Source organism: Corvus cornix, chromosome 7, assembly GCF_000738735.6.
Source record: "Corvus cornix cornix isolate S_Up_H32 chromosome 7, ASM73873v5, whole genome shotgun sequence".
Lineage (NCBI taxonomy): Eukaryota > Metazoa > Chordata > Aves > Passeriformes > Corvidae > Corvus > Corvus cornix.
The window spans coordinates 37,671,407-37,698,283 of record NC_046337.1 but is presented as its reverse complement, the minus strand read 5'-3'; the positions used below and the strand labels follow the sequence as shown (position 1 = coordinate 37,698,283).

At 46.9% G+C, this 26,877-nt stretch overlaps 1 protein-coding gene across 1 annotated transcript in view; it reads left to right on the top strand.

Annotated features, from left to right (window-relative positions):
* The window catches only part of AGAP1 (ArfGAP with GTPase domain, ankyrin repeat and PH domain 1), a 248,519-nt gene that overhangs the window by 213,356 nt on the left and 8,286 nt on the right, over window positions 1-26,877 (top strand). The window contains 1 exon segment of the mRNA XM_039555487.1: window positions 26,546-26,801. Within this exon segment, the coding sequence (XP_039411421.1) occupies window positions 26,546-26,801 (256 nt within the window).

Genomic DNA, 26,877 nt, shown 5'->3' with positions numbered 1-26,877 from the left:
GTAGTGAGTAGTCACTGTAGTGAGCTGAGTCCTGCACCAAAGCCTGGCTTGTGCTGTTCCGAGGAGAGCGGCCGTGACGCCGAGCTGGTCACTGGGGAATGACTCGGATGAAAAATATTACACCATGCCTTCCATGAAAATACTCATCCATGCCTCCTTCTCTCTGTAAAAATAATTAATCCTTCATCACAGATAAAGGGCGAGCCCGGGGAAACGGAGTACTTCAGATCCCGCTCCCGCATGCTGGATCTGGTGGGGCTGCTGTGTTCCACGTCTCCCTCATCCCTTGCTCCTTTTGGCCATCAGTTTGCTGTTGTGGTGCTGCTGGTGCCGGATTCCTGGCACAAGGAGCAGCGTTAGGATTGGGGCCTGGGGGAGCGCGGGTACCTCTCTATCCACCATGATCAGCTCTGGTTCCGTAGCGGATCTTGGCCTGATGAGGTCAGTGTTTTGTGCCTTTTCAGTGCTCCTCCACGCCTGACACCTTTCCCATTCCAGGGCTGGGGGAAGGGGGTTTTGAAAAATAAATTTAAAAAAAAAAAAAAGAAAAAGAAAGAAAGAAAGAAAGAAAAAAAAAAATTTTATTGTGAAGGGCTGACCAGAACCCATCTGCAGTTGGGTGGCATCTGCTCCCCACATGTCACTTCCCTCATTAACAAGCAATTGAATTAATTAAATGCTACTCAGAACACGCATAACAAGCTACCGGCAGTGTCCAAATTAGCACTGATAATCAAGGATGATTTCCTTTATTATCCTGCTAAGTGGTGTGCAGGCTCTGATCTCCCTGTCTGCCCTCATCTATTTACATACCCCCAGCTTCTGCCTTTAGAAGCTGAGGTTATCTTACCTAGTTAATTTGCCACGATCACCAAGCATGGCGGATTGATATTCCTGCCTCTGCTGAAGCAAACCCCCTCCTTTCTCCCCCTTTTCCTTCCTCCCCAAGCCTGGTCCTTTGTATCTCAAGCTCACTGATAAATTAAAAGCCACCCCTGTGGTCTCTCAAGTGAGTAATAGAGGCAGAAATTTCATTTTGCAACTGGCTGATTTAATGATCCAAAGGGTAATTAATGGCCTGATTATCTTAATGTTAAATATGTCCGGCAGCAATTACTGTGACCTCCCGCTTGTCAAGGTCCAGGCTATGCTCTTCTTTCAATTAAGTTCTCTGGGGCTTAATGGTATGAATAAACTCCTCTGATTCTATCATTCCGGACTCTGAGATTTAAGCGAGCTGGGGGCTCGTTTGGAGTTTTAATCAGCCCGTCTTCTACTTGAGCGATCAGAGTTAACAATTATAACAAGGACAGTTTAACTTTCTTTCTTTCTTCCCCCCCACCTCCCCTTTCCACTTCTTTATGTGTATTTTTTTTATTTTTTTTTTTTTTTTTTTTTTTTCTGAAGCGCTCGGAGGGCATTTTGTTGGCGGCAGCGGCGGCTTTGCCGGGCCAGTCTCTCCCGATATAAATTATCATGTGAATGCCGCTGTTTTTCCATTTGACAGGCTTAATTAATTGGCAGGAGCGGCCGAAAATGACAGTGCCACTAATTGCAACTCCAAGCCCATCTCTGTCACGGCGGCACGCTTGTCAGCGGGCATGCCCCGCTCCTCGCCGCGGCCGGACTCTGTTGACGTTTCCCATTCCAGTTTTCACATCTCGTCGGGGAACGTGATGGGATGTGATAGCCCAAGATGTGCCTTTGGCTTCTGCAGGCAGGCAGTCCGTGTGCAAGAATCACATTTGCTGCCAATAAAGTTTAGACAGCTGGGCTGCTGCCGGCCCAGCAGCTGCTCGGGGACCGCAGGTTTGACTTCAGGTTTGGCTTAAGGTTTCCAGCTTGGACTTTGGGAAGGGATCAGTGAAGACTCGCTCCTGTTCTTCCTGGTGGCTGAAGTGCACCGAGCAGCATGGCTCCCAGCGAGCTGGAGTTCTATTAGCTCAGTTTTGGACAGCAGATATTTCATGAAGATAATGAGGAAAATGGATAAATTATTAGTTACGGCGGCATCGCGTTCTCAAACGCAGACATAAATAAAGAGACTGATTCGCTGCTGCCAGTAAACTCCAGGAGACAGCTGTAGGAGTGAGCCCTTCGTGTGCCTCCACGTTGGGTTGGTTTGCAGTTAAATTCAAACAAAAAAATAAAATTGCCACTCGCCAGTAGCTTCCAGGAAGTGCATCTGACAGGAGCAGCTACCCGAGGCAAGCGGAACGTCAGCTTGGGTGGCTGCTGGTCAGACTTCAGCCTTTTGGATTCCTTGGAAGCTCACTTGGAAGCTCAGATATACTCCAGAGATGAAAGGTAGCAGTAGTAGTAGCAGTAATATTGTGTTTCATTGTCCTTGCAGCTGCTTGGCAGCCCTTGTCACCCAGGAGCTGATCCGGTAAAACACCGGTGCCTGTACGGCAGCCCGGGAGATGCCTGCATGATTAAAAATCAAAACAAAACAACCACAACACCCTCGACCCCGCTTGTCCAAGTTAATGAGTGCTTTAGATGAAATGCTGCCCGGCTCAGCTGCACCTTTCTTGTGTGCAAAGCTGCCTCTGATAAAAGCTCAAACACTCGGCAAACAGGAGCCTGGTTGGCAATAATTATTACAATTGTTATTTTCCTCGTCGGTGGTGAAAGAGAAACCTGCAAAGGAAGTGCTTCTGTCTCCTTCTGCAGATTATTGAAGTGTTTATTAAAATGCAGAGGTGTAAAAGCTGCAGTGCTGTTCTTCTTCTCAATCTAAACAGCATCAGTGCCACTTCACTGAATCCCTGGCAGTGCCCAAGGCCAGGCTGGACGGGGCTTGGAGCAACCTGGAATGGTGGAAGGTGTCCCTGGCCATGGCAGGGGGTGGAATGGAATGGGCTTTAAGGTCACACACAAACCCGGAGCATTCCATGATTCTGTGATTCTCTCATGAGCAGTGGGCCAGAGGCAATGGCCAAGCTCTGAACACTGGAGCTGAGTAGAAGGGAAGGGCCTTGAAGGAGCTTTGCCTTCAAACAAGAGCAAGAGAAAGGCAACAGTCCCTATTTTAGCAGCCTTTTTGCCATTTTCTTACAAGTCCAGAGGCGTTTGGTGGATTCCTTCTGTAACGTGCCATCCCCAGGAGCCGTGGAAAACAATGACCCCGTGGTTGTGAAGGAGTTTTCGATGTCAGTGAAACAAAATGAGAAACCCACTCTGAATTACCCCTCCAAGACTCCAAGGAAGACATCCTTGGGTGTGTCCAGCTCACAAATCAGAGCTGTGTGAGGACATCCTGCCCCTGGAGGGTTCTGCAGCAGGGCAGGTGATGGAGACTGAAATGTTTTACCTGGGAGGTACAAGCAGCTCCAGGTACCTTTATTCTGGTGAGATTCCTGACAAATTTGGGTTCTCCTTCTGTGGGTTTGGCTGAAAAGTACCAAGTTAAGCTGAAATTCCATAGAAAAGGAAGCTGATGAGCTGTTGAACTTGAAGAAATCTAGGATTTGAGCTCAGGACTCAAACAAGGAGGATTTTTTGGGGGAAGAGTGTTCATAAATTGACAATCAGCAGCAGAAAAAGTGGTTGGTTGGTTTGTTTGTTTGTTTTCTAGAACAAGAACCAGTCTAGTGGGTGAGTGTCTGTCCTGAAGGTCTCAAAACCGTGTAGGATCTGGACTTCAAACTTAACTTAACTTTTGGTTTAGATATGGATTGATCATTTCTCTTTTTGAATTAGTTCCCTCCCAAGCACCTACCAGAGCTAGAGAGATTGGAAGACCGGTGTGTTTTCACACCTGCTTGGCCAAAAGCTCCTTGAAAAGGGCAACTCAGAGCTCACCAACAGAGAGAAAACCATCACTGTGTTTATTAGAAACTGCTTGGGCCAGTGTGCAACTTCAGCAGAGGAATGGAAGGGCTAATGAGAACAAAATTTTAATTTCAGGTGGGAAAAAATGGGATGGTGAATTTATAACTTGAGGGGGAACGTGGCTCACATCAGGCCAAAGGCCAGGATCACTGAAAAGGAGTCAGATGGAAACCACTGAGGGTCGGTTTTTCCTCAGAAAATTCCTTGGTATCATTACCACTGGCATTAAATTGCGTGCCACATGTGTGGATGCACATCTCTGCTACTCCACAGCACCTGAATAATAAATACGGAGAGTTTCATCTTAAGTATGGCAAGCTAAAAGCAACTGGGAAATGATGTTTGCTGTCTGTAAAGCCTTGGGCAGCCTTACCAAGGTGTTCTCTCACCAGTTTTTCATCAAAGGAGAAGCACTGGCCTCTTGTTTGTTCTTGAAAGTCAGCTGTTTGCAAGGCTGAAACTAATAATAATAATAAATAATAATAATAGGCCAAAATAAAGCCATTGAGTTTAAAAATGCCCAGTGCCAAGCATCAGCTATTATGAGGTGCCCGGGTCAGATCCAAAGGCTCCTCTGTGAGTATTTTAGGAAGTGCTGTGAGTCAAGCACTTGGGAAAACATCCAGCAGATTGAAAGATACCTATCCTGTTAGAAAGAGATCTTATGCAAAATATTTCCTTGTTATTTGCAGCTTTTCTGTGTAGTTGATGTTTAACCTGTTCCTTTCATTCCTCCTGCCCTGAGGTCACATCTGCCTCTCTGCACGCCAGGTCTCCCCAGGCAGTTGAAGCAAACGTAATTCAAATTGCTTTCTGGACGTGGCTGCAAAGCCAGCTCATTCCTGGTTTGTGCTAAATTTTGTTCTCATTAGCCCTTCCATTCCTCTGCTGAAGTTGCACACTGGCCCAAGCAGTTTCTAATAAACACAGTGATGGTTTTCTCTCTGTTGGTGAGCTCTGAGTTGCCCTTTTCAAGGAGCTTTTGGCCAAGCAGGTGTGAAAACACACCGGTCTTCCAATCTCTCTAGCTCTGGTAGGTGCTTGGGAGGGAACTAATTCAAAAAGAGAAATGATCAATCCATATCTAAACCAAAAGTTAAGTTAAGTTTGAAGTCCAGATCCTACACGGTTTTGAGACCTTCAGGACAGACACACCCACCAGACTGGTTCTTATTCCAGCAAACAAACAAACAAACACTTTTCCTGCTGCTGCTTATCAATTTATGAACACTCTTTTCCCCAAAAAATCCTCCTTGTTTGAGTCCTGAGCTCAAATCCTAGATTTCTCAGAGCTTTGTTGTACAAATTCCTTTTGCTGTTTCTGCCTTTTCTGCATAACCTGATTGTGGTTAAATACGAGGATGGGCTGAGAGGCTGGGAGGTGGTCCCCAGGATTCCCTTTTCCCTGGGTGGGATGTCACAGGAAGGTTGTGTCCATGGGCCACAAGCTCTTGGCGGTTGTCACCAGTGTCACCCTCCTCCTCTCGTGGTTCTTTTTGCCCATTCCAGCTGTTTGGATGGATCTGTTTCAGCTCCTGGGACAGCAGAGCGTGGCTGAAGGCAGTGGTGGGGATGCTTTGAAGGCAGGCAGTGCCTCTCCGTGCTCCTGGTGGCTTTGCTGGCCGGTGACACGAGGCACAGAAGCAGCAGCATCCCCTCGCTTTGGTCCTGGCTACAGAACCCGCAGGGCTCCCTAACAGTAACTGTGACCAACTTTCTTTTGTGCTTTTTTCCCTTTTTTCCCCCCTTTGTTTAAGACTGAGCTTTGTTTCTGGCTCTGCAGGAAGCTGGTAGCCTATAGCAAGGGACTGGGGAGATAAGACTTCAGTAAGATAACTAAATGAAAAGGGCAGCAGTGAAAAGATGGTGCCGGCTTTTGACTGGACTGAAACTTGATCTACACAGCAGCCCAAATGCAGGTTCCCCACAGCTCTCAAATGTTCTCTTTTCGTCAGAGATAATGCTCTTCCAGCTGGATTTTTCCATGTGTGGGTGCTGGAGTGGGGGACAGCAGCAAACCCTGGCGGAAAGGAGCGACCGGAGGGAATCAGAGCAGCACTCGAGTAATTAAACAGCAGGTGAAAATGTGCTGAGGGGAGCACAGGTGAGGGGTGGGAGGCAGGAATTAGGGGGAGATGAAATCCTTCCAGTGCCTATTAACTGGATTGTGCAGACAGAGCAAAGTCCTGTCACTGAGGCATTTTCTGTGTGAGAATTTGGGGAACGAGAAGAAGCCGTCTTGGTAATTGGTGAGCCTCAGAAGGTGTGCATGGGCCGAGCTTCAAAAAGTCTTCTTGCTGAACAGATGGTTACGTCATGGCCTAGAAATCTTCCAGCTAACTTCGCCTTTCCTCCAAAAAATTTACATTTCCCCGGTTTCATCCAGGTCAGAATTTCCAAAGGGATGTTTTTATTGCATTTTCACTTGTCTACAGCACCAGCCTGTCATCAGGCTTGGGAGTCTGAGGTGCACACACAGTTGAATCACCACCCCAGGGATGCTTGTGAGACTCCTCTGCAAGTGGGAAGAACAGGATTGTGTCACTGTGTGCTGAAACTGAAGGATTTCTTATGAAAAATTATGTCTAGAAGGTGACTTTTTTTTAACTTTTTCATCTCAAGAAGCCAAAATTTGCAGCTCTAATCCTTTGCTAGTGACGTGTGTGTGCTCATGTGAGCCTTTCCAGATCAGATCTGCTTTGGTCACTTGTCCTCCCACAGCTCAGACCAGTCCTAAATAGATGCTGAGTTTGCTTGGATTCACCTGTTGCATTCAGGCAAAAAGGAGGAAAAGGAAAAAACAGCTACAAAAATTAATTGGGATTACTTGTTCAGACTTCCAATCAAGGAGAGAAGTTAAAATATTCTTATTTAAAACAATATTCTTATTTAAAATAGTGTTTAAAATAGATGTTACTATTTGAAATACTGCTGCAATTGCAGTTTTGAGTGGTGGAACTCCAGTTTGGGTTGGTGTAGGCGCTCCCAGCTCTGGTTTCAGCTGTGGACACTGTTGGTGTCGGTCAGCATTTGCTTTGTGTGCCATCCCTTGGGAAAAGGCCAGGATTTCCTGTGGAATCTGCACCCTGCAGTGATCCACATCCACACAGGGATGGGGAATGTGGGAAAAGTTCAGCCCTCAGCCCGTGCACAGGTGCTGTGCAGGCACTACTTGCTTCCTACTCACAGGAGTTCACCAGCCTCGTTGCTGGGCTGCTTGAAGGGCAAGTTCACTAAAGCCAAGAGAGAATTTAAAATTGGGCAAGGGGAACATTTCTTCATTGTTCTGTGGGATTTCTAAGCCACATCCTTTGAAAGCCCAGGCTTTGTGGAGCCCCTTGCCTGTGGCACATCAGCCCCGAGACCAATCCAACAGCGTGGAGCTTGCACAAAATTCCTCCACAAAATTCATTTGGAGGCTGGATAAACTCAGCTGCCGAAGGACCCTTTGAAATGCAGAGTTTTGCTTGTGAAAAATCAGTCACAACTTTTTGGGGTGCCCTGAAAGCCTTCCCTGTAAGCTGGGTTGGTTCCTGCATGTCCCATTATGGCAGTGAGATGGTCTGGCTGTAAAAAATGCAAACCAAACTTCTCTCCCCCAGGATGTCAAATGCACTTTCCTCTTATAAAATAACCACATTTGATGGAGGGGTCTTGGGGTGTTTGGAAGGGAGGTGTGAAGGAGCGGGCAAGGTTTAGGGATGGGCAGGATGTGTGGTGGGAATGAGAGATGAGAATGGCTCTTCCAACAGAGTTTTGGGACTCCTGAAATTTAAATATGTCCAGAGCTGATTTTTAGCTGGTGTTTTTTGCCACATTTGCATTTTTGTGGAGTCAGGCAGCTCGTTGGGTACCAGTGTGAGTGGTTAAGATGTGGAATAAGAGGCAGAGGAGAACATGGGATGTCTCAGAAGCAGAAGGAAAATAGCCTCCAACATCAAATGTGGTTATTTTGTAAGAGGAAAGTGCATTTGACATCCTGGGGGAGAGAAGTTTGGTTTGCATTTTTTACAGCCAGACCATCTCACTGCCATAATGGGACATGCAGGAACCAACCCAGCTTACAGGGAAGGCTTTCAGGGCACCCCAAAAAGTTGTGTTGTCAGCCAGGAGTAATAAAGTAGCATTAAAAAAGGGGCTGGTTCTGTGATTCCCCAGCTTTCCAGAAGGAAATGGCAAAGCAGAGCAGAACTTGTGTGTTCACAATCAATATTGTGCTGCTGGGTTTTTTTGTGGAATTGTAATTTTTTTTTGTAGTGGGGTGTCCTGGTGAGGAGGGTTTGATGGCCACGGAGGTGCCAATACCCACAGGAGTGTTTTGGTCTGGAGCAGGAGAAGGCACAAATTTGGTTCGTGGGATGGTCGTGCTCCACACAAAGTGGATTCCCTTTGGAGAAACATTTTTATCAAGCAAATATAATATGGTCAGGCATATATTTTATCAAGCATATATATAATACCCTTGATAAATTCAAGATAATGTATGAAAATAGAAATAAAATACACAAAAGATGAAAAATTATTGCATATGTGCACTTTCACTACTCAACACTCAGGAAAACTGGTTTCACTGCTCTAAAAACACAAGAATTAAATATTTGCTGGATTATGCAGCTTTTATCACAGAGTACACTGGATAGCAGTTTGAGAAGCATGGAAATAGACCTTGGCTCACTTGGGGATTTGAGGGGTTGCATTTCAGGCCACAGTTGAAATATCTGAGCTTTCTTTAAGCCAGACCTACACCAGCAGTGGAAGAGGGATAAAACTCGCAGTAATCCAACATGATGCAGGATTGGGGTGGGTACATATCATGACCATAACTTGTCAAAATAGAGAATTTTGGAGAAGAATTATAAGAAATGTTTCGAGTCTTCAGTGAGTAGCAGGAGATGCTTAAGGGGGTTAATGAAATGATAATGGTTTAGTGGGGAATGGAGGGGTTTGCAGGCATTTGGAGGACATCTCCTTGGAAAAATGGGTTCTTGTAGTTGAAAAAAGTGCTCCTGGGAGTAGGAGTAGGGGATGGAGGAACAGGGAGGAGGTGTTTGGACTGGGTATTTCTTCAGCTGTGCAGTGCTTTCCCAAGGAAAGCAGTGATTCCCACCGCTTAGGAGACACAGGCTGTGGAGCAAGGCGAGGGATGGAATGATCTCCGTGGCCTTTGCTTTCCAGATTCACCAAAGCTCTGATAAGGAATCCCACAGCATTCAGGTTTTAAAATATTTCTTCCTGTTTCACATAGAATCCTCTTAGCACTGCAGAAAACTGCAGAAATCAGCTGAGATCAAGATCTAATTCCAGTGCTCTTTCCTCCCTGTCCCCTGCTCCCCTCTTGCATCCGCTGGATGTCCATTTCTGTAAGTTTTCCCTTCAGAACAAACCTATCATTTTTCACCACAGGATATTTACAGCTTCAATCAGTGCCAAATTCAATTGGCTTCTGATCTCATCGCTGGAAGTTATAGATGCAGATATTATTTGCACTGTGGTTAATTATGGAGCAATCAAACTTTGGCTTTTCCACTGTAATTTCCTCTGCCAGCTAATTTAATTAATCACCCCCAGCTCAGCTCTTCCAGCTGCGACCGGCAGGGTCATTAATTAGACATGTGGTGGTAGCTCATAGACCAGTTCCTGTTAAGGGGCTGCTGCCCACTTGATCTCTGAGGGAGCAGTAGCTTTTTTTCCAAGCATCCAGGCAGGATTGGAGGTGGCTGCCAGGTTATTGTATCCCTCAGAAGCCATTCCCAAAAGACAGACCAAAGCAAACAGCAGGATTGCTGGGAATGCTGGTGCTCAGCTCACAGGGACTGGGATCAGATGCCCACCAAGATGCAATCTGGGGTCTCACCCAGCAGTTCTCAGTGCTCCATCCATTCTGGTCTGAGCCAGGAGCTAAAAAAGAAATGCTCAGGAATTCAATAGAGCTCCTTCTGACTGTTGGTGGGAGCTGCTTGGTGTGTGTCAGATGGAAAATATTTTCATTGCCAGATCACATCAATAACAGCAATTTCTTTTTTCACTATAAAAGCTGTGCAAGATACCCAGCTAAGTCTGTCACATTGGCCAGATCTCAGAAGAATCACTAATTCCTATTTCTTTAGGCTGGAAGAATATTTTACAGTAAACAAAACGGGTTGATACAGCTTAAGAGTCTCATCCTAAGCATTATCAGCAGAGGGCAAGTGGTTTGGGATATGTGATGGCCCTGGAAAGTCCAAGCATTTTGCAGGGAAGGCAGCAGATCCTTGGTCTGTGCTCTTCCACAGTCTGTTTTGATAGCTGGGAATGCACACCCTGCCTTTGGGTTACGCTTTGCGTCTAAAATATCATGGATTCATGGAACGGTTAAAGTTGGAAAAGCCCTCCAAGATCATTGAGTGCAACCCTTGACCCAGCACTTCCAGATCCCTAAATACCACATCAAGGGATCCTCCAAATCCATCATGTTCTCAGACTGAGAGTTTTAAGCATCCTTTGTTTTACTACCAGGATCTTCTTTATCCTCCTTGGAGTGCCACTGGTGTTGCCATGCTTGCTCTTGGAGTCGGAAAAGCTGAACATCTTCAGGATCCTTGTAGCTCCTGGGCTGCTTTTCCAAACACAGACAGACAGCCAGGCTAGTTCTGTTGCACTTTGATTTCAAACCTGTTGCAAAGCTGTCGTGTCTAATCAGTGCCTGCGTCTGCCGGCGGTGGATTGCTGATGGATTGGTTGGAGTCTCCCCCACTTCTTTTCACAATAGACAAACTCAGCTCAAGACAACTGTTTTAATCATCCTGGCTCACAAAGCCTCCTTTCATCTCCTTCTGTCCAAAACATCCATCAACCCCACCCAGAAATAGTAAACTGGAAATAAAAAAATCCGTTCTCTTCACCGCTTAACTGCAAGTGCCTTTTTTAACAGCAAAACAGCGCTGTAGGCTCAAGTGAGCTCCCTTCTCTGAAGGAAAAGGTGCTTCTGATGCAACCCTCCCTTCAAATGCATCATGCTCTTCGCTGGTGGCTCTTTTCCTCCCTTGCCTCTCCTCTCTCAGAAGGTTCCCTCAGTCTGAACTGTTTTGGAGAAGATGCTTTTAAGACAAAGTCCCGTCACACTCAGGGAGAGCTTTAGGGATTTTCACGCAGACACAGCTCAGCAACTGTTCCAGAGTGGAGGGGTCACATCTGTGTCTTGGGGTGACTTTATGATGTGTATCCCATATCGCTGCCCTATGCCCAGAAATTAACTTTGTGCCTTTCTATGCCTCTAAACTCTGGCAGCACAGGGAGACTGTTGATGTGTTATTGCCGTGGAAGCCCCGAACGAGAGAGATTTGTAATTGAGGAGAGAGCAGTTCATCCCTTCAGAGGAGCTCTCCCTACACCTTGCTGTGGAGCAAAATGCAGTGCCTGCACCATGCTAGGGATGCTCCTTTGGGAAATCCTCTCAGTCTCACAGCTGGGAAAGCTGCTGCTGGAAGGGAGTGGGGCCCAGGGGATATGTGTTCATGGACAGAGAGAGAGAATCATAGGATCGTGAAGGTTGGGAAAGACCTCCAAGATTATCAAGTCCAACCTTATATCTAATACATATATTATAGCTTTATGGGATAGATAGATAGACAGACAGACATACAGACATATAAAAATATATATAGTATAGTCTTGTCTTTAAAAGGTACTGCTCATTTGCCACCCAAAAGTAGAACAACTGCCAGCATTAACTAGAAGAGACCACCATAAAGACCTGACTCTAGAACAATCTCATTCCTCACTGAAGAAAGCCAGCATCCAGAATTCCCAAAATAACCATCAGTGTTCCGTAGGCAAGCTGGAGAATTAGTTTGGTTTTTTGCTCTGGAAAAAAATGGGAATTGCACTTGGTCTTGATCAGCAGACTGTAATCACCCAGTGCTACCTCACCCACCCGTGTCACTTGGTTTTGTTTTATTTGAGCAATAAATACCTTAAATCTCCTCAGAGTTATTGCATGTCTTCTGTGGGGACTCATCACAGTCCTGCCAGGCATTCATCAAGGCTCCCAGCGAGCCACCACATGAAGTATTCCTCTGCTCCTTATCAATCAGTTTGCTCATAACTTTACTTTTTCCTCCTGAAGTAATCAAAACTTGATATTCCGCAGATTGCAGAAAATTGTCACTGCTGTATTCTGTGCTAATCCATCACGGCAAACAGGCATAATTTGGGCATCAGAAGAGCATTAAGTGTTTAAATAAGCAAGAGAGACCATTTACCGCTCCAGATGACAGGGCAGAAAAATGTTTGGATCACAGGTACGCTGGGAATCGCAGCGCAGACCTTACGGAGCGGTGGGGCATCCACACTCTGCAGCAGGCACCAGCTTTGCTCTGTTCTTCCTGATACCACTCAAATAGTCAAAAAAAAGGCTGAAGCCCAGAGAGTGAATTGAATTTTTTAAGTTTAAGCTTCCTTGTGAAGCTCATTCAGCTCTTTGTGGAAGATATTCCACATGGTTAAAGTATTCATCCCTTTCTTGCAGTCTTGTTTTTCTCTGTACAGGCAAGTAACTTCTAGTAACGATGAGAGAGGAGAAAAAATGTCACTTTTGTGCTGTAGACTTGAGCAGAACGTGCACCTTTGCCATCTTCAGGTCTTGAAATAACTGCTCTGATAGTCAATGGGATTAGCAGGCCCTGTGTGATGAAGCTGGACGTGTGTGTGAGATGTTCCACAAGGCTCTGAGCAACCTGGGACAGTGGAAGGACATCCCATGGCAGAGGGATTGGAATGAGATGGTCTTGAAGGTCTCTCCCAACCCAAACCGTTCTGTTACTCAAAATGCAGAGGGTGGCTGCTCTTGTTTCTTTATGAATCAGCAACTCCAGTGGATTGGGGAGAAAATTCTCCACAGAGAGGCAGTGGATGTGGGATTTCTTGTGCCTTTATTCTATAGCAAGGAGCCAGTCCTGAAGTCTCCTTGGTGGGGGAATGATGGTTTTCTGGCAGGCTTCATGATCCTCTCATGGTTTGACAGAGCATCAGCAGAGCAGATGTTGAGTCAGGTTTGTGTACTGGATCATGGTTTGTGTACTCACAGCCCCCAGTTTTGTCCCCTCCTTTTTGAGTCAAGTTGTGTTTTAACCTGATTTCCCCCTCTGGTAGTAGTTCTGTGTGTCCCATTGCTCTTTGCATGGTGCCATAAAGCAATCTCTTGGTTTTCCAAGAGGAACAAATGCCACGTGTCATCCATGGAGCTGTGCTGTGCACCAACCCAGGGGCACATCTTCCCTTCCCAGTAACAAATTGTCATCAGAGCATCAGCCTGCCTTTGAAAGGGTGACTGGCGAGGGGAAATCACCAGGACTGGAGACAGTCATCATCAGCCAGCGCAAAGAGCAGATCAAGCTGTCCACACCAATATGCCAGGGGAAGGTGCCCCAGGAGCCAGCCCAGCTCCAGCCCTCAGAGCCACACAAGGTGCTGATTGTGGTTGTCAGTTTTTCTGCTGTTTTAAGCTCTCCTGCCACAAACACAGCCCAGCCACCCTCGTCTTAAAAGGATCCTTAAACCTTCCTTTTCTGCTCTTCCACCGCTTCGAAAACACAGCGGCTGACAGTCCAAATGTTTGAAATAATTGGATTCTGCATTCTTATTCATCTGTAAAGTATTCGTTGATTAAATTAGCCTAATAGATATTATTTCTTACATGACTGCATAATTTCATCCTGATTGGATCACTATGGCACTAACGAGTCCCCCCATTTACTATGGACTCGAGAATCACAGAAGGCTGGAGATAACTATCATCTTGTTTCCTTTTTTTTTTTCCCCCCCTTTCCCAGGCTAAAAGTTAAACTGATTTATACTAAAAAGGCACACAGCCAATGCCCAGGTACATTTGTAGTTCAGTCTTCGAGACCAGTGTTGGAATAGGAAAAAATGTTGGTTTATATAATCTTGAGCCCTCTTATTTACTCAGTGGGTTGTTTCTGAAGCAGAAAGATTAACTGACCATTTAAATTCCTTTGCTGGGAGGGGGGGGCAGAAATGGAGATATTTTTAAATAAAATGCATTTTATTATCTCATCAAAACAGAGAGACTCATTGCAAATGAACCTCGTAAGGACTGCACACACTCGGGGAAATGAAAATTCTCCTCTCGAGATAATGTTCCAACCAAAGTGGTTTTAGCCTCTATTAGTAAGATTTTTTTCTTCGAGCTGCAATTTGAGTTGTAACCAAGAGAGAGGAAGAGGAAAACAAAATTGCCTTTAGTTTCATGCTAAATGAGAGCAGATCCTGCTTTCCTAAGGAAGAGGGCGCTACTGTGGAGTCGCGCTCCTCTGCCCCGGGGATGACGGGCTCCAGCTCTCCAGGGTTTTGTTGGGAAGGGGTTAACAGCAGGATTGGCTTCTCCCCCTGCCCCAGTGGCTGGAAACAGCTGGTGGGTTTTGTGTTGCGCCGGTGAACTGAGCAGCCCAAAGAAGTTTTTGGCAAACACTCGGCCTGGCCGGGACAAGGAGAGGTGGGTCAGCTCAGGAAGCCGTTTCCATGAGCCAACGGGGGGAACAATGCCCCGCTCAGCAGGGACAGAAGGGACACCCGCTCCCGCTGAATAGCTCCCCAAAAAAGCCCGGCTCAAAAGGAGCAAGGCCCATTCGCTTCTGGGAATCCAATAAATTGTTTCAGGAAGTGAAAGTCTGTCCCGGCTAATGGAGCCGTGATTGACAGGAGGTTCTCATTACGGCGCCCATCAGGGGACAAAGTGAATTCCAATGTTATTTAAGAGGTTAAGTAGAAATAAGATGCAGGTGACAGCCCAAGGCTTGAGGCATCAGGCACTGCTCTTCCTAAGTTGTGTTTTTTTTGTGAAGAGACTCCATAAAATTTAAAAGCAGTGGGGGCAGGGGCAGTTTAGGAAGTAAAATTTGGTCCCATGGTGACTCGAAAGGAGCTTACCTGGCTGGGAAGCAGGGAAGTGAAGGTTGCTTTGGGAATTCTTGGCATTGAGAGGTCCCTGTTCCTTAAGTCCACCTAACATGGATGTTAGATTTGTAACCCCACCTAGGGTTGGGTCAGGTTGGGTTGGTCACGGCCCCAAGGCTGCCAGAGCTCAAGGAACGTTTGGACAACGCTCTCAGGGATGCACAGGGTGGGATTGTTGGGGTGTCTGTGCAGAGCCAGGGGTTGGACTGATGATCCCTGTGGGTCCCTTCCAGCTCAGGATGATCTCTGACAGGTTTCTGGGTGTGCTTTTCCAAGGTCTGTACCTGGAAAATGCATCCCTGGTGGCTCAGGTTGCCCTGTGCTCCTGACCAGGAGGCATCTCCGTGCTGCCATAGGTGTTATTAAGGGCTGTTTCTGGCCTCGTTCAGCAAAAAATGAAGCAAAGAAGAGCATCCAAAATGCAATGTTGCTTGCACAGACTAAAAGCTGTGATTTAAGCTGTGACCAGAGGTTTAAAGCAGACGCTAAACCGTACAGAGTAGTTGTTGCTGTATTTTTCCCTTTTTCTGAATTCCCAAACGAGCGGCGTCGGGTGTCTTGGCACTTGTGGATGTCACAGGGTGGGAAGCTGAGGGAGCTGCTGACTCCTGGTATTGACAGAGCCTTGCATGGTGCATGGTCAGGTGCAAGGATGTAATTTAAGCACGGGGTTCACGGCTGGCTTGCGAGTGACGGCGAAACTCCCGCGTGTGACGCGTGTAATAAATCTGGTCCGATGCAGGATTAATGTGGTATTCAAAATGATTATTTACCATGTGAAGTCGAGACGTGGCTGTGCACGAGGAGGAGCAAATAGCTGTGCACAGGGCATCAGGGAAGGGTGCTTGGAGGGGAGAAGGAAAATACCTGCCTGCATTGTTTCACCAGTGCAGTCCCGGGCAACGCTAATGAAAATTGCACTTGAAATGCAGGATTGATTTGTGATGAGCTCAGCCCTAAAGAGTACATTTGTGGAATGATGACCTGATTGGTGGTGCTGCCTCTTGAAGGGCTGAGGGGGTCTAATTGGCATATAACGCACTATAAATTTATTAGCAGCCTCTGCTTCCCCATTGGTGGGCCTTCTCCTGCTAACCACCAGGAAATTACCAATTTTCAGGAGTTACTCACTCAAGTCGTGCTGCGTCTGGGTTTTACAAAGAAGTCTCCCTTGCTGCTCTCATAAATCCTGGCTTAGAGCTCGTACAGCTGGAAGGGGTCACTTGTGCCAGTGGGATACCTTGGACACCTTGTGTTTGCCGCTCACCTTGGGCCTCCTTGGCTCGTCCCTCCTCACCACAAACCCAAGTTGCACAAAGGCCATTAGGAGGCAACGAATCCCTTTGGCAACCCCTGGGCTGCAGCTGCCAGGGAGCAGAAATTACAGTTTTTTGGCAGCCCACATCCAGGGCTTTGATGGTTCTTATTGATACATTCAGCCCCAGGGCATCTCAGGCAGGAGAGGACATACCCACTGTTCTTTTTTTTTTTTTTTCAGGAGCACAATAGGAATATTCAGGAGGCAATGTAATTATTTCAGTGAGTTCGCTTTCAAGATTGAGTCACAAATTAGAAAATAATATTCACATGTTCCTTCTAATTGGTAACAGATTAGGGATATTTTATCTTTTTTAAATAATTTCCAAATGTGGCCTGAAGAGGGATTTGTAGGGAAGTAGCTGAGAGAGAGAGAGAGAGCACTTAGGCACCAAGAACACTTGGGCAGGGGGCTTTAATTCCTCAATTCTGGCTTTAATTCAGCTTTTAAATCCCTGCACAGCTCTCTCTGAGTTGCTCTGGAAGTGGAACTTGCTGTCACTTTTGGCAGGTGTCCCCAGTGTGGATTTTCTTTGCTGTCAGGTTTTCTGTGGGTTTCCCACTGACAAACATCCACCTTATGGCTTGTAAATCATAAAAGCTTAAAGCTTTGGAAGTGATTAACAGGCAGAGGTGCACCATTGGAAAAGCCTCAGCAGGACCTGAGCACTTCCATGTCTTCTGAAAGCCACATCCATCTCTAATCCCACCGTTTTGGGGCACATTTGGGCAACCCCAGTATTGCACATCCCATTGTTGGAAACACACAAACAAATCAAAAAAAAAAAAAAAAGCTTTGAGATTTCAGTTTTTAGGCAAAGGAACCTCGTGGGTTTCTCTGGGTGTTAACTACTGAGGATTCTCAAGTCTTCATCTCTTTTTTACTCTAAGGAAATTCTTCATCCACTTTGCTTTTCCAGAAGCAGGTCTACCAATGGTCTTTTTTTAACTAATTATGATTTATGGTTTGAGAAGGGCATCAAACACCTGCAGCCCACTGAAACAGAGGTGGAGGGAAGTCCCATCGCTTGCTGAATGGAAGGAATACTTTGGGAGGTCTAACTTGCCAAAAAAAGATGTCGTTTTTCCTAAATAAAAATAGCCATTAATAAATGAGGCTAATGGAAGAGTCCAGTGACATCAGCAATTCCTTCAGAGTCCTTGGCATCAGTGAGATGGTTCAGGTCAGATGTGAGGGAAATTCCTTCACTGAAAGAGTGCTTAAGCATTGGAAGGGGCTGCCCAGGGAGGTGGAGGAGTCACCATCCCTGGAAGTGTTCGTGGAATGAGTGGGCACGGTACTTAGTGCCTTGGGCACGATGGTGTTTGGTTGAAGGTTGGACTTGGTCTTGGAGGTCTTTTCCAAACTGAAGGATTCTGTGATACTTGAATTGCAAAGGAGGAGACATCAGAAGGCGAGGGGAGCAGAAGGGAGAGCTCCAAGTCACTTGGGAAGAGTTGGACAGCAGAGAGATCCCTACAGCATCCTTAGAAGGTGGATCCCAGAGATGCTGCCCACGGGGATGGTCCGGCTGCTTCCCAGCCCTTGGACCTTGCCCTGCAAACTCGCCTGCCTCCCACTGCTGACTCGTGCAGAGCAAGCAGTTGGTTTTATTTTCTTGCTGCTCCAAATGTGTTTTTCTTCAGAGTCTGTGCTCAAATACAACGTTTATTACTTGTATTTTCTCTTTTATGTCTTACATAAATTCAGTGTAATGGTTGGAGGGTGCTTTTTCCCCAAATACTCCAAAGAGCATCATCTTCACTGCTTCTACTGGAATTAAGATACAATTAAAGCCCCCTGAAAGGACTTTGTTTTTCCTTGCAAACCAAACTGTAGGAGCTACTGTTGATAAAGGATCAAGAAACATTTCTGAAGGTCTTTTTGGGGCGTTGCAATTAGACCGTCCTCTTCCAGTTTTTGATCCTCAGGTAAAGACTGGGCTCTCCTGGAGCCCACAACATGTTTTTTCCATTTTGCATCAGCTGCACTTGATGATCTCCGAGGTCTTTTCCCACCTTATTGATTCTATGATGGAAGCCTCAAGCAAGCTCTCACTTGAGATCTCGTTCTACTCTGGAAGTTTGCCAGCCCCGTCGGAGGGGGTTGGTTCCCCCCCCCCCCCCCCTCATTATTTATAAGGCACTCACAGTTGTGCTGCTCCTCCACTTTCCAGCAGGGCAAGCAGCAGGAAGGCTCCATTTCTCTCCCCTTATGTGTTTGCAGTGGGATCTGTTCCACAGCAGCTCACATCAGCAGCTGTTCCAGTATCCCTGATGGGCAGTTAGCCCTGCTCCACACCACATCCCTCAGGGATGGGCCACCTCACTCAGCCACCGAGCTCCTGGCACAGATTATTGAGATTTAGGCGTTGCAATATTTGTGTGTCGCTCCCCCTCCCCTCCGCCACCTTTGAGAAGGGAATTTTCATATTTCCCCCCCTCCTTTTAAAGAAAAAACAAAGATTTCCTGAGCTCTACCTTGTGTTAACAAGTTGGGAATTACTGGGATCTTCTAAGCTGGGTGAGTGTATATCAAATGGCAAATTGAAATTTCCAGTCTGTGTTTAGGTCCTGGCACAACGATTTGTACACTTAAAGACATTGGGTTAAGTATGGTTACACACAAGTATGAAATGCATTAGGTACATGTTTCCAATTACTGTTCCCTGCATATATATATATATTTATTCTTGAAAACAGGCAAGAAGCAAATATACTCCTTGGTTTTAGCATTTCCATGCAACTGTTGTATCTTCTGGCTTTTTTTAGGTAATATTTGTGGGGTGAGGTTGACCACCCAAGAATTGGAAGCAGTTCACTTGTGTGTCTAGAACCACGTAGCGATAACTCATTTATCAGCCTTTTCTTTCTGGTGCTCAGCACAGTGATATGTTTGGGGTTAAATTTTGCTTGGATGTTTACCTAGATACTGATGTGCCAGCACGTAAAAGGAATCAGATCCTGAACTCAGGAGCTTTCCTGTTGGTTAGCAGAGGGTGGGTGCAAGGGAGCTGTTTGTTGTTCATGGCTTTTGCATTCCAGACTCTCATGAAGTCTCTCCTTACAAACCTTAGCAGAAAATCCATCTTCCTCCACTCTTCATGGTGCTTTTTAAATTATTTTCACTGAGCTATGTGTTTAAAATCACAGAATCACAGAAGGGTTTGGAATGGAAGAGATCTTAAAGCTCATCCAGTCTCACCCCCTGCCATGGGCAGGGACACCTCCCACTATCCCAACCCTGTCCAGCCTGGCCTTGGACACTTCCAGGGATCCAGGGGCAGCCCCAGCTGCTCTGGGCACCCTGTGCCAGAGCCTCACCCCCTCACAGGGAGGAATTTCTTCCCAGTATCCCATCTAACCCTGCCCTCTGGCAGTTTAAACCCACTCCCCCTTGTCCTGGCACTCCAGACCCTTGTAAATAGCTCTCCCCATTTTTTTCATTGACTCCCTTCAGGTACTGAAAGGCCACAACTGGGTCTCTCCCCTGGGCCTTCTCTTCTCCAGGCTGAGCATTCCCAATCCTGTCGTACTTTCCTCATAGCAGAGGTGCTCCAGCCCTCTGATTGTCTTTGTGGTCTCCTCAGGGCAGTGGTGAGTTCTACATCCTTGGGGTTCCTTCTTCCCTCTGAAATATCTCTGACAATGCTGTTTCAAAAAATTCTGGGGCTTTTGGGGTTAGAGGAAAAGAGCAGCGTGTGGCATTCTTCAAGCTTTTTTTGTTAAATCTCTAGGGACTGTTTCCATTTCACACAGTTGTACGGAACAAATTCAAAACCGGGATTTTTATTGAGAAAAGACTTAACCAGCTTGCAGGGCTTAGAGTTGTCACCCTTAGGATCTTTATTCTCAACTTAATAAGCCTTATCTTAGTACCCGTGGTATCCCCTGCTGTTGTATGTCACACGGTTTTTGCTTAACTTTACGTGGAGTAAACCTCAGGTGTGCTATATTTTATCGAGTAAACCTTAAAAAATTATTAGATGGAGTGTCGTGCAATGAAAACAGAAGTTGGCTGCAATTTTCTGTCATAAATCAGAGCCCACAGTTGCAGGGTATTTATCTGAAAAGCCTGAAGTCACTAAACCTTGATGTCTCGGCCGGGCTGGTCGTTAATGTTGGGCAGTGATAAATCCTGCGGGTGTACTAATACTTAAAGGAGAGGTGCTGGTTGCTCCATGGAGGGGTAACCTCCAAATGCAGAAATAGCAGCTCTTTTGGAGCCCTGTGTAGGGGAATGCTGTCAGGAGAGAGGGAAAAAGGTGGAGAAGTTCCACCGAATCCGAATAACAATGGTACAGGTTGGTGTCATGCAAGACGTGATTAATTTGAGAAGCACATGGAGCTCTGCACAAATGAGTGATCTCTGTCCCTCACGCACAGCAGGGCTTTTTTTTTTTCCCCTGAAACACACAGCTATGAAAGGAAAACTGGAACATGGAATAGGAGAGCTAATGGTGGAGACGGTCCAGAGCTGGGGGCTTCGGGAAACGAGTCCCTGGCAGTGCAAGGTGCTGCCGCTGGGAAACCGCCTTAATTTCACAGACTCCTGGAATGGTGTGGGTTGGAAAGGACCGTGAGGACCAACTCCTTCCAACCACCTGCCATGGGCAGGGACACCTTCCACTAGACCAGGTTGCTCAGAGCCTGCCCTCGAACACTTCCAGGAATTTGTGCCTTTTGGTTTGGTTTGGTTTGGTTTGGTTTGGTTGAAAAGGACTGAGAGTAGGAGAATAACCTGAATATTTGGCATGGTTTAGCAGCAGTGAATTGTCTGTCTCCCGGGCAAGAGTTTGAAGAGTGGCTTGGACACAGCCCTCAGGCAGATAAGTTGCCCATCAGACAGTAACTAAATCATTTCCAGGCTGGGTTACCACACTGCTCACTGGAGACAGCCCTGGACCAGAGTCCAAGGCAAGATGCGGGCTGGCTGATCCGCAGCTTTCCTGTGGGGCTGCCCTTGGTCCGTCAGGGGTGTTTAACTTGTAAGAAGTAATAAGCTTAATAGGTTGACTTTATTTAATTATTAATGATCCCTTTCTGTCCTTACAGCTCATAAAACACCCTGTAGGTTGGCAAAACACTCATAATATTGATCAGGAGCCAGCGAGATATTTATTTCCTCTTTGCCCCAGCGCGCATAAATCGCGGTCCGTTCCCTCAGCAGGCGGGATTTACAGTGGGCCTGTTTCTTCAAAGCTTTCTGTAATTAAGGAATAAATACCCATCGGTCTTTGTTTGCTGTCTGGAGCCCTCTTGTTTGCCAGGGACCTGGCTATTCCCGGTGGGCTTGTGCCTTCCCCCTTAGCAACGCGGCCGGGCGGAGCAGGCATGCGGGCGCGGAGCCGCTCAGCTGCTCAGCGCTGCCTTTGCAATGCAGCAGAGGGGTCTTCTCCTGCAGAGAGAGAGGAAGCCCCTGTGTTTTCTCAGCATATTGTTCCCAGCTCCTCTTCCATGCCTCTCCTCCCAGTTCCTGCTTTGCTCGGGGCAGGAAGGCACTTTGGAAATTCCTTGCTGCTAGCCCCTTTCTTCTCGCCCTCTCTTCTTCTCTCCCCTTTTCGCTGTTGCAATTAAAAGCATCGTGAACCTTTCCCCAACGTTTTAATCCCCGCCCCCCCTTCCCAATGTTTTCCTTTTACTCATCCCAACACTGCATCACCAGCTCTATCCAAAGCAGTGCCATTTATTGGGATCATCACAGAGGGGGTTGTTTAATCGGGAAGCCCCAGCACATCCAGCTGCCCAGCACCGGTCATTAGGTGATGTGTGCTCCTTGCATGCTGGACCACGAAGCTAATGACACATCCTGGGGCTCTTCCAGGAGTTTGGGAGGTGCAGTGGGTTAGATTTACTTCATTTTCTTGGACGAGACACATTAACCTTGTCAGCTGGCCAACAGGAGAGGAAATTTGGCAGAGCTCTTGCTGAGCTGGCCAGGTTACCACGGCATTAAAGGGTTGTACTTCAGTGAGCAACCAGAAATGGCAACACACGGGCACAGCACCTGCACAGCGACCATGGAGACACCACTGAGAGGCCTCCTCTCTTACAGAATTAGTTCCTTTAGCAAGAGAGAAGAAAAGATATAAAAAGCTCAGGAGCTTTTCAGTGTTGTCAGAGGTGTGGAGAATAAAACTTCACTTCAAAATGCCTGTGAGAAGCCTGCTTGGTATTTCTGGTGGTGGGAAATCAGTGCTGTGCCATGGTAAATACCTGCTGTCCACTGTCTTTCTAATTCAACCTTCAGAATGTGATCCAGCTTTTTAACAAGTGGTGAGTAACTCTGATAATGAGCGAGCGACACGACATTTTAGTCATCCTTTTAGTCATGCTTTGGTGAGAGCAAGGCTGCTCTTGCTCTGGAGCTGTGGAATTCTGATGGCGAGTTCCCAGGCTCTCCAGCCACGTGCTGTTGCCTACTCAGGCAGTTCTGGGTCACTGTATGAACACGACGTTTTTTTCCCCACTCTGCACATCCTCTTCGTGTTTGCCTCCTGATGGCACTCCCCCAAATATGTGTGAGGGACAAGTGGAGGTGAAGGCAGAGGTGAACGGGAGCGAGGAGGAGTCGGGATGGAGAGTGGATGCCAACAGGATGAGGCTTCTGATGGGATTTGTAGGGTGGAAAACTCAGTGCACCACACGATGGGGCTGAGCTGTGTAGGGTGTGGGCTCCTCAAGGAGCATCTCCAGTGCAAACCCACAGCTGGGGAACGCAGTGCGGCTCCTGGAGCGAGGCTGTGCTCGAAGCAAATCTGCTTTTTCTCTTCTCTGATGCTCCCTGCTTACCCACCCCCCTTCCAGTGCCCAGTATTTATGTTTCCACATAATAATGATGTGATGTGGCTGGCAGAGTAATTTAAATAATTGGACATTATCTTGAGAAGCAAGCACCTAATTAGATCAAAATAAACCGAGAACTGAAATTTTCATCTGTTTCTAATAACCTTTTACCTATGTACAGTATTGCTGCTGCAGCAGGGATTTCCTTACACCACTGTGTGTTCTTGGGCTTCACCAGTGATGGAGACTCCTGCAAGAGCAGAGAGCTTGGTGGCAGTTTTTGGACAAGATCAGTGACTCATTCCTGATTCTGCCGAGTGTTTTGCAGTGATCCTCTGCTGGATTTGCCCCTTGTGTAACCAGTGAGGTTGGGAGTCTGTACCAGCACATACAAATCAGGGTTTGAATGCAGATATTTAAGAGAGAAAAGGCTCAAAGAAAGTCTGACCTTAGAGCTCTGTTGTTCCTTTCTCTAAGTTTATTTAGGAGCTTGTAATCTATTGATTTTAGTGCATATGAGGAAGAAGCAGCTCAGACCTTCTCCAGTGTTTGGTGTCATTGGCACCATCTGAGTACAGGAAGGTCTTGCTTTAATTTGGTCTTGAGACTTCCACTGTTGAAAGTTCACTGAAAGAGTCTTGGTTTGGCTTTGACAGCTACAGCTGGAAGTGTCTGGTATGGAGAGGGTCATTTAGAATTGCCAGGATTACAATTAAGGGAGGAAAAGAGGGAAATATTTACCAGCCTTTATTTTAGGGACTGGTTCAGTGTCTTTCTCCTGATGAGTTGCTCTTCCTCACACTTCCTTGTACTCTTGTTCAGTTGATTTATTTAAAGGTATGTCGGTGCTGGCTGAAATGAAACACTGTGCCTCCTCTTCCTGCTTATTGCTGACCGCTCCAATAATTCATTTTTTAGCTCATTAACTAACAGGGGATGTGAGCAGTGGTCCTCCGGGGAACTGCAATGAGGTTAAGTGATCTACTGCTGACAACTCTGCTCTTGGACTGGCCTTCCTTGGGGGAAATGAAACCTCAACCAAGACAAGCTGTGGATCCCAGAAGTGAAATTGGGGCATCAGAGCAACAATTGCAGTATTTATGTCTTGTTGTCAGGGCCTCTGAGATGAATGCGAGCGGCGGAGCTGCAGCTGTCTCCCAGGAAAGTCCCCAGGACTTCCCGTCCAAATTAAATGGTTTGTGCCAGAGATGTAGGGAGGGTGTTTGTGGGCATTGGCTTTCTAGATGCTCATTGAAAGGCAGTCCCTGTGTGTTGTGGCTGTCCATGAGGTGTAGCCCAGTGTGCTTTTCCTCCTACCTCTGATGAGGTTCTGTTTTCTGCCCTAAAACCCAAATCTTTCTTTATGCCCAGTTTGTACTGTTGAAAAAGACCTAAATCTCACTCAATACTGATGTCAGTGACATGCTGCCCCAAATGTCTGAGGCCTCTGAAACACTTTTAGTTTGATTTATAGTTTCACCACAACCCTCGATGTGACTCCAAAGGTGGAGGAACTGGACTTTAGTGAGTGAAGTCATTTGGTGCCCAGCACTGAGGCAGCACATTCCCCTTCCTGTGACATTGACGTTTAGAGAGTTTCCTGTTCTTCCCCCAGCCTGTTGAGGCAGTAGGGTAAACCTGAGCAGGAGTGGGACATCCCCATCCCTCTTTCTTTCTTGCATCCTTCCAGGAGCATCAGGATTGCCCACGCGACGCACGGCAAACGTGAAATTCGTGCTGGTGGATTTGTGAACCAGCAGCCTCAAGCTCTGAAAGCCTCTGCCTGAACTAAGCAGCTATTGTCTGTATTTAGCATTGCTGTTACAGTTTAGGCTGAATGGTGATTGGAAATGGGAAACTTGTGTCAAACAGCTTTTTTCCTAAATAGAAAGGGACTTCTTTGAGCCACAGGAATCACAGCAACCAGTGCTCTGATAGGAGGCAAAAGTTTCTCTCACTCAGAGGATGGTCTGGGGGAGAGGGGGATTCATTTGCAGGCCCTTGACTAAGGTAAAAAAAAAAAATTACTGACATATCTGAGGAATATTTTGCCTTTAGGATGTGTGGACATACGAAAAACAAATCCCCAGAGCCCTGGTGTGTGCTACTGTGGGTGAGCAGCACAGGTTGAATCACTTCATTTTCCAGTCTGGCACGTTTTAAACATGCGATGGATGTGTTGGTTATACTCTCAATACCTCGCTGTGTGTTTAAAAATCATGTGAGATCTTTGCTAAATATCCTTGAAGATAATCTAGATGGGTACTGGAAGTGGAACTATTGCAAGAATGCCCATTTTATTGTAGGTAATTGCGTGTTACTTTATCCCTTCCGTGGCACTGGTTCTAGTTTGGCTTTTTACCTTAAAAAGATATAATTAGAAAAACCATGAATTAAAGATTCTGATAACAGAACTCCTTTTCTTCCTCCTCTCCATCTGGAATACCTGCAGCGATACTCCCTTTATCAGATCCTGCCATCAAAGGTTAATTTGCAACTGCCCAGATGGGTTGTGGAGGGGTTTTTTGGTGTGCCTTTTAGCTTGCAGGAGTCATTCAGAGGTTTGGGGTACAAGAAGCACTCTCTGTGTTAATTTTCTGTTTGCACTTTTGCTCTGAAGAAAAGCCCTGGCCCTGTTTGTGGGGTAAACTGTGGCCGGGGCAGGGAAGCTGTGCCTGCTTTGGGAAGCTGTGCCTGAAAGCATCCAGGCAGGTCAAAGCAAGGTCACTCCGCATGTCCCAGGAAATGATGCAAAACTAATCCAGATTTGCTGGTGGAAGGAGATGTTTACATAAGTATTTAAAAACAGATTAGGGCTAACCTGACACTAGATTACTGGGAGCAGTGTAAACACGGCTGAAAGGCGTAAACAGAGCTCGGCCTTTTGTACTCCGGAGGAGAGAATCTGTCACCTGCACCCAGTTGCCTGGCTCAGGTGATGTATGTGGCTTTCACAGGCTGAGCAGATTACCTGAGGGACCTCTAAATGGGACTTTGTCTGGGGCTGGTGCTCTCAGATCATGTAATTGTATGGTAATTTTTTAAATGGCGAGTGGAGGGCCTTGTTTGTAGTCCTTGTTCTGCTGTAACCTGATAGCACCAGCAAGCTTCTGACGGTTCTTTGATACATCGGGAGGAAAAGGTGCTTCAAAGCATTGGTTTGCATTTTGGAAAAACAGAGGGACCATCCCTACGCCTTTGGGAACATTACCCAACGTGGAGGGGGACAAAGCACCCCTGTTTGGTTACTTCTGGTCTGGGATACAGAAATTGGGTGCATTTTTTTGCAGTGCATTTTCCAGCCTTGAGGTGGAACCTGGCTGCCTGGTGTGTCTTTGGTCTTTGTGGCAGTGAGGGCTCTTGCACTGACCTCTTGCTGGCCCGGGGTTTTTTAAGACCTCCTGGCTGTTGTGATCCTACAACCCCGTGGGCACAGCACGCACCAAGGAGGACCTCGAGCCTTGGCTCAGGAACAGCAAGGTGGGCAACACAAATACTTGCTAAAAATACAAGGTTTGGGTGAACTGCTCCTAAGGTTTGGGTGAACTGTTCCTGTGAGGGCTTTCTTGACATAAATTTGGGAGAGGGGAAATAATCTCCTTGTTGGCTGCGACGCCAGGTGAGAGTGACCTGTCCCCTCTGGCTTCCCTAGGGAAGAAAAAGAGCTCTGGATACGCGCAAAGTACGAGCAGAAGCTCTTCCTCGCCCCACTGCAGTGCCTGGAGCTCTCTCTGGGCCAGCATCTCCTGAGGGCCACAGCCGAGGAGGACTTGCGGACGGTGATCCTGCTCCTGGCCCACGGCACGCGGGAGGAGGTGAACGAGACCTGCGGGGACGGGGACGGGCGCACCGCCCTGCACCTGGCCTGCCGGAAAGGGAACGTGGTGCTGGTGCAGCTCCTCATCTGGGTAAGCACCTGGTGCCAGGAGAGGGCTTGGCTGGGGGGGCTGGGCTGTGTCCCTCAGCAGGACATCCCCGACCTGC